The following is a 7,497-nucleotide window of genomic DNA, read 5'->3' on the forward strand; positions in this document are numbered from 1 at the left end:
TGTGGAATTTCTTTCCTTCTTAATGCGTTTCAGCCAATCAGTTGTGTTGTGACAAGGTAGGGGGGTATACAGAAGATAGCCCTATTTGGTAAAAGACCAAGTCCATATTATGGCAAGAACAGCTCAAATAAGCAAAGAGAAACGACAGTACATCATTACTTTAAGACATGAAGGTCAGTCAATACGGAAAATGTCAATAACTTTAAAAGCCATCAAGCGCTATGATGAAACTGGCTCTCATGAGGACCGTCACAGGAATTGAAGACCCAGAGTTACCTCTGCTGCAGAGGATACGTTCATTAGAGAGTTACCAGCCTCAGAAATTGCAGCCCAAATAAATGCTTAAAAAAGTTCAAGTAACAGACACATCTCAACATCAACTGTTCAGAGGAGACTGTGTGAATCAGGCCTTCATGGTCAAATTGCTGCAAATAAACCACTACTAAAAGGACACCAATAAGAAGAAGCACAAGCAATAGACATTAGACCGGTGGAAATGTGTCCTTTGGTCTGGAGTCCAAATTGGAGATTTTTGGCTCCAACCGCCGTGTCTTTGTGAAACGCGGTGTGGGTGAACGGATGATCTCCGCATGTGCATTTCCCACCGTAAAGCTTGGAGGAGGAGGTGTTATGGTGTGGGGGTGCTTTGCTGGTGACACGGTCTGTGATTTATTTAGAATTTAAGGCGCACTTAACCAGCATGGCTACCACAGCATTCTGCAGCGATACGCCATCCCATCTGGTTTGGGCTTAGTGGGACTATCATTTGTTTTTCAACAGGACAATGACCCAACACACCTCCAGGCTGAGATGGTTTGGGATGAGTTGGACCGCAGAGTGAAGGAAAAGCAGCACTCTGCGGTCTAACTCATCCAAAACCATCTCAATTGTGTTGAGGTCGGGTGATTGTGGAGGCCAGGTCAACTGATGCAGCACTCCATCACTCTCCTTGGTCAAATAGCCCTTACACCGCTTGCAGGTGTGTTTTGGGTCATTGTCCTGTTGAAAAACAAATAATAGTCCCACTAAGCGCAAATCAGATGGGATGGCGTATTGCTGAAGAATGCTGTGGAAGCCATGCTGGTTAAGTGTGCCTTGAATTCTAAATAAATCACTGACAGTGTCACCAGCAAAGCACTCCCACACTATCACACCTCCTCCTCCATGCTTCACGGTGGGAACCACACATGCAGAGATTATCCGTTCACCTACTCTGCGTCTCACAAAGACACGGTGGATGGAACCAAAAATCTCACATTTGGACTCATCAGACCAAAGGACAGATTTCCACTGGTCTAATGATTGCTCGTGTTTCTTGGCCCAAGCAAGTCTCTTCTTCTTATTGGTGTCCTTTAGTAGTGGTTTCTTTGTAGCAATTTGACCATGAAGGCCTGATTCACGCAGTCTCCTCTGAACAGTTTATGTTGAGATGTGTCTGTTACTTGAACTCTGTGAAGCATTTATTTGAGGTGCAGTTAACTCTAATGAACTCTGCAGCAGAGGTAACTCTGGGTCTTCCTTTCCTGTGGCAGTCCTCATGAGAGCCAGTTTCATCATAGAGCTTGATAGTTTTTGCGACTGCACTTGAAGAAACTTTCAAAGTTCTTGAAATGTTCCGTATTGACTGACCTTCATGTCTTAAAGTAATGATGGACTGTTGTTTCTCTTTGCTTATTTGAGCTGTTCTTGCCATAATATGGACTTGGTCTTTTACCAAATAGGGCTATCTTCTATATACCACCCCTAACTTGTTACAACACAACTGATTGGCTCAAACACATTAAGAAGGAAAGAAATTCCACAAATTAACTTTTAACAAGGCACACCTGTTAATTGAAATGCATTCCAGGTGACTACCTCATGAAGCTAGTTGAGAGAATGCCAAGAGTGTGCAAAGCTGTCATCAAGGCAAAGGGTGGCTACTTTGAATAATACAAATATATTTTGATTTGTTTAGCACTTTTTTTTGTTACTACATGATTCCATGTGTGTTATTTCACAGTTTTGACGCCTTCACTATTATTCCACAATGTAGAAAATAGTAAATAAAATAAAAAGAAATCTGGAATGACTAGGGGTGTCCAAACTTTTGACTGGTACTGTATATATATACACATACACAAGCACTTACACTGAGTGTACAAAACATTAAGGACACCATCCTAATATTGAGTTGCACACCCCCGTTTTACCCTCAGAACAGCCTCAATTCGTCAGGGCACGGACTCTACAAGGTGTCGAAAGCATTCCACAGGGATGCTGGCCCATGTTGACGCCAATGCTTCCCACAGTTGTGTCAAGTTGGCTGGATGTCCTTTGGGTGGTGGACCATTCTTGATACACACAGGAAACTGTTGAGCGTGAAAAACCCGGCAGCGTTGCAGTTCTTGACACACTCAAACAGGTGCACCTGGCTCCTACTACCATACCCCGTTCAAAAGGCACGTACATATTTTGTCTTGCCCAATCACCCTCTGAATGGTACACATACACAATCCATGTCTTAATTGTCTCCAGGCTTAAAAATCCTTCTTTAACCTGTCTCCTCCCCTTCATCTACACTGATTGAAATGGATTTAACAGGTGACATCAATAAGAGGTCTTAGTTTTCACCTGGATTCACCTGGTCAGTCTGTCAGTGTATGTTAGGGACTCTGACTGATCGTTCTTATATTTCTTAATTTATTTGTTTTTATTTTGGGGGATTTGTGTGTATTGTTGGGTATTACTGCACTGTTGGAGCCTATAGCCTACTCTTTCTTTACGTCGCTTGTTTGTATCAATTGCAAGACATTGGTAACTTTGTATCTGTAGTCAACTTTGTTCTGAAGTTATCTGCGGTCACAGACACGGATCAACCATGTGATTAAATGTTTAGCGGAGATCTTCTGTGTAGAAAGTGATGCGGGAGGGCAAAAAAAAAAAGCATCTAACGACGCACTTCGCTGTTGTACATGTGGCCTGAGGCTGGCGTTACATTACGACCGTTTTCAAGCACAACGTTAACAACGATGGTTTTGGGACACAGCTCGGAGATTTAACGATGCTCCAACGTTAGCCTTAGCCTTAAGATGGTTTTGGGAAACTGGGCCCTGCTACCAGGCTAAATTAATTCCAAGCCAGGACTCCCCGAGCTTTAGAGACTCCTGCTTTTCAGAGCAGCTACAGACTTCCTCCCCTCCTTTTTTATTTGTTTGTTCCCATAGACTATTTTCCCGTCCCTGTTAAGCAGTAGCATCTGAGACTAGGAGCAATGGGAGCACCAGGCTTTGCCACTGGCAGAATGAGAGAGGCCTTAGTCCCCTCCCTGCCAAGCTAGGAGCAGATCTGGGTTCAAATACTATTTGACGTTTTTCCAAATACTTTTGAGCGTTTGCTCTGGCCTGCTAGGAGTGCTAGATAGGCAGCGTTTGCAGTTTGGGGCCTACTCTAATGAGCCATTAAGCCAGGCAAGCTCAATCAAGCACAGATAAAGTATTTTAAATTTTTTAAAATTGTATTTGAACCCAGGTCAAACTAACAGCCAGATGGTCTCGACTGGGTCCCTAGCTCAGCCCTGGGAGAGAACAGAACACTACGCTCTCCCACAAAGCCAGGGAAGGCTCGGTTAGAAGATACAGGATATGAATAATGAATAATTAGGCTATGTTCTATGAAAATAATCAAAGATGAAAACAAGGCTAAACAACTTTCTTTAAAACAACAATTATGCCTATTTTATTGAGAACATCACGGTTCAGTTATTGAGGAACAAGACTCATCTTGAAGTTGAAGGTTCACACCTGGTACTTCACTTCAATATTATTATTATTATTTTTTTTTAAACAAAATAAACCATATCACCAAAACGGACACAGAGACATACACGCACAATGAAAATGTCCGGGACACTAACCTTCCGTGTGCGTGGAAGTCCAGATGGAGAAACTTATCTTGGTGGTTGAGGGCCCTCTTGACTCTCAGGTGCCTGTCGTGCAACTCATAGGAGTTATAGGACAGGCCCTCGTAGTGACGCACATATTCGTTCAGGGGGTTCCCATAATGATAACCTGGAGAGATGACAACACAGAGGAACTCAGACCACTAGAACACCTCTTCAAACCACAGGCTGTAAGCTGAATATTAACTACAATTATAGCATTTTTTTTAAATCTTCTTCTAGGCCTTAGCTATATCAACAAGCCATATAAAGATAGTAGCCTATAACTTTAAAAATAGAGTGATAATGTGACAGCACACTGGTCCTCATAACATCCATGATCCCACATTATTCTAGCCAGGCCTGGAAACCCCAATACTCTACTCATTCAGGACAAAGGCACATTCTGTGTGGAATTACATAGGATTCCTTGACTTGTGGAGGCCACCATAACGTCTGGATTTTTTTCCCCACCAATGACTAAAAACTAGCAAAGACAGCAAGTGCCGTCACATTGCAGCAACGGAGTGGTAGGTCACTGAACATATAGCCTAGTCTACATCCAGGGTTCTCCCAATGATTTGTTAACAAGGTAGTGCTGCTGAGTACACCTGTAACTGACAAAAACAATCTATTAGGGTGTGGTGCCTGTCCTTAAATGATAAATAAAGTGAAGGAAAAAACAAAACACTTTTTTGGGGGGGGGGGGGGGGGGGGGGGGGTTACATAGTGGCGCAGCGCCCCACTTACATTCTTTGGGAAGAATCCTGGCATCCATACAAATATAATATATTATGGCACTATAATCTAGGCCTAATTCAATGTCTACATCCGTAAAGGCCTGGAGATTACTGCAATCTCAGTCTCAACCCTATAAATAAATCAACTGGGTGTCATAATAAAAGGCTTTAACATGGATTATAACTGAATTAGTATCACTCAGACCTGGGTTCAAACACCATTTAAAATCATTCCAAATACTTTATCTGTGCTTGGTTGAGATTACCTGTCTTCATGGACCAATAGAATAGTGGCAAAACTGCAAACCGCGCCCATCTAGCACCTCAGGCAGGTTAGAGAAAACACTCAAAGTATTTGAATGATTTCAAATAGTATTTGAACCCAGGTCTGCCATCACTAACAGGAGCAGGTGTTCGCTGCCTGTGCCTGCTCCCAGCTACTGTCCGAGGCTAATCATTTTAGCTCATGATGTCATTAAGGTAGGTAGGCCAAGCACTACATAGGATAGGAGGTTGATGGCACCTTAACAGGGGAGGATGGGCTCATGGCAATGGCTGGAGCGTAACGGTATCAAATAGTCCCGTGTAGCTCAGTTGGTAGAGCATGGCGTTTGCAACGCCAGGGTTGTGGGTTCGATTCCCGGGGGGGGGGGGGGGGGGGGGGGCAATATGAAAATGTATGCACTCATTAACTGTAAGTTGCTCTGGATAAGAGCGTCTGCTAAATGACTAAAATGTAAATACATCAAACAAATGGTTTCCATGTGTTTGATGCCATTCCATTCACTCCTTTCCAGACATTATTATGAGCCGTCCTCCCATCAGGAGCCTCCACTGCTGTATAGCTATAGGCGTGGGCATACGCTTCTATTTTCTGCATAATGAAATATTAAACTCTGACCATTAAATGTTTCATTGCGGTTGTAATAGCTTTTAGAGATTAAGGATATTTCGTATTGGCCCCGTGTAGCTCAGTTGGTAGAGCATGGCGTTTGCAGCGCCAGGGTTGTGGGTTCGATTCCCACGGGGGGCCAGTATGAAAAAAATGTATGCACTCACTAACTGTAAGTCGCTCTGGATAAGAGCGTCTGCTAAATGACTAAAATGTAAATGTATTGAGTCGTTTCAGATTTTATTTGCCCAACTACCACCAAATCTGGATGCTGTTTGTTAGATACCAGTGGTCTATTTAACCTTATCTTATGATGGCTTAGTTTTCATTAATTTGACATCTGATCTTCTGCTCAACTTTTTCACAGCACTTGGCCCATATAGTATTAAGTGAACCATGAAACACATTCAAAGCTGTTCAATCACTTCTTCGTGTGATTAGCGTATGGAGGGAATTTCTAACTGACGCAAGGATGATGCAGCGGGTACAGTAGTATCATGTCAACAAGAACATCTCATTGAAAACATACCATAACATGCAGTGAGTTGCCTCTATAGATTACTCGATCAGAATGTGTCCATGAAAATAAGGAAATCGCTGTATTCACATGAATCCTATTGTATCGTTCAACCAGTGGAGGCTGGTGGGGGAGTTAGGGGAGGACGGGCTCATTGTAACGGAACGGTATCAAACATCACAGATATGGAAACCATGTTTAACTCCTTTCCAATTATTCCATTCCAGCCATTACTACTGTATTCATCGAATAACTACAACATAATACATTGTTGCTAGCTACTGCCATTGGAAAGCTATTAGCTAGTTAGCTAGCTAACTAGTAAGCTAACAAAGATCGAAGATGTTCTCACTAGAGAGCCAATACCATTGGGTCAAAAATGTAAAAAAAATTGTATAATATGTCAACAGGCATAGTTAGCTAATTACCAAGCAATATCCCTAGTTAGATAACTGTTGTTGCTAAAACGATGCTAAATTAACTGCTAGCTAATGTTGACAGAAAGTGGGACAGCCCATCATTGCAAATGTAGTTTTGACGTTGTGCAAAAACAATTGACCGAAAGCAATGCATAATATTGCAAGCAAAATCAGATAGCCCAAATCGCTTTGCTCGTTCGTGCCGTTAAGACAACAGAATCCACCTTCTTTCTCATAACAATGGCACCTCCGCGAACTAGTTAGCTAGTAGCCTTATCGGAACCATCAATATAAATGGTAAATCATCGTTTTAAAGAAAACTAGTCTTCGCCGAGCTTAAAATAAAATATATTTCGACAACTATATAACTTTGTGGTTTGGAGTTTCTGTCAAAAAGGACACACGGCATCTTCACAACGACCAGGCCTTGGTCCGCTATGTTCGCTTCCTTCGCTAGCCTAGCCTGCTAGCCATTCGCTCGAACGCTGTCTTGGTTGGCTACTCTTCCCTTCGTCAATGTAGCCCGCTCATTCCTTCGCGATACATTATAAAATACACATGCTCTCACTCACCTTCGGTGTACTTTATTAAGTAGACGAAACAGAAGAATTTGACGAGAAGCATATCTGCTAAATCCATTGTTAGAACATTGATACCGTAATCACTTTATTGTCCTAGTTTAGGCTCAGACGCCCTGCCTGTGTTTATCGCGGCTTCCTCTCCTCTCCGCCCCGCCCCTCTCTCTTTCACGCCCTGACGTCAGACGCAGACGTCAGACGCAGACCTAGGGATAAGGATTCTCCCTTCCCCCATCATCATGGAGCGATGCATTGGGAAAAGGGGAATACCTAGTCATTTGTACAACCGAATGCATTCAACTGAAATATCGTAGCAGATACATCAGGTAATGTTTCAAAAGTAAAATGCAACTACATCATGTAATGTTCAGGGCATTCTTCTACTCATTGCTGAATAAATAGGGCAAAAGCCTTTTCCGGCATAATCAGACA

The 7,497-nt window shown here is 42.7% G+C and overlaps 1 protein-coding gene across 1 annotated transcript in view; it reads right to left on the bottom strand.

Moving 5' to 3' along the window:
- The window catches only part of LOC311122520 (disintegrin and metalloproteinase domain-containing protein 10-like), a 30,562-nt gene extending 23,331 nt beyond the window's left edge, over nucleotides 1–7,231 (bottom strand). Inside the window, exons 1-2 of the mRNA XM_084196860.1 lie at nucleotides 7,060–7,231; nucleotides 3,896–4,049 (exon numbers count right to left, since the gene is read on the bottom strand). Of these exons, the coding sequence (XP_084052986.1) occupies nucleotides 3,896–4,049; nucleotides 7,060–7,126 (221 nt within the window). The 5' untranslated portion in view covers nucleotides 7,127–7,231. The remainder of the gene's footprint in view (nucleotides 1–3,895; nucleotides 4,050–7,059) is intronic.
- Nucleotides 7,232–7,497: the final 266 nt, after the last annotated feature.

Source organism: Coregonus lavaretus, assembly GCF_964263955.1.
Source record: "Coregonus lavaretus genome assembly, contig: HAP1_SCAFFOLD_438, whole genome shotgun sequence".
NCBI classification, from domain to species: domain Eukaryota; kingdom Metazoa; phylum Chordata; class Actinopteri; order Salmoniformes; family Salmonidae; genus Coregonus; species Coregonus lavaretus.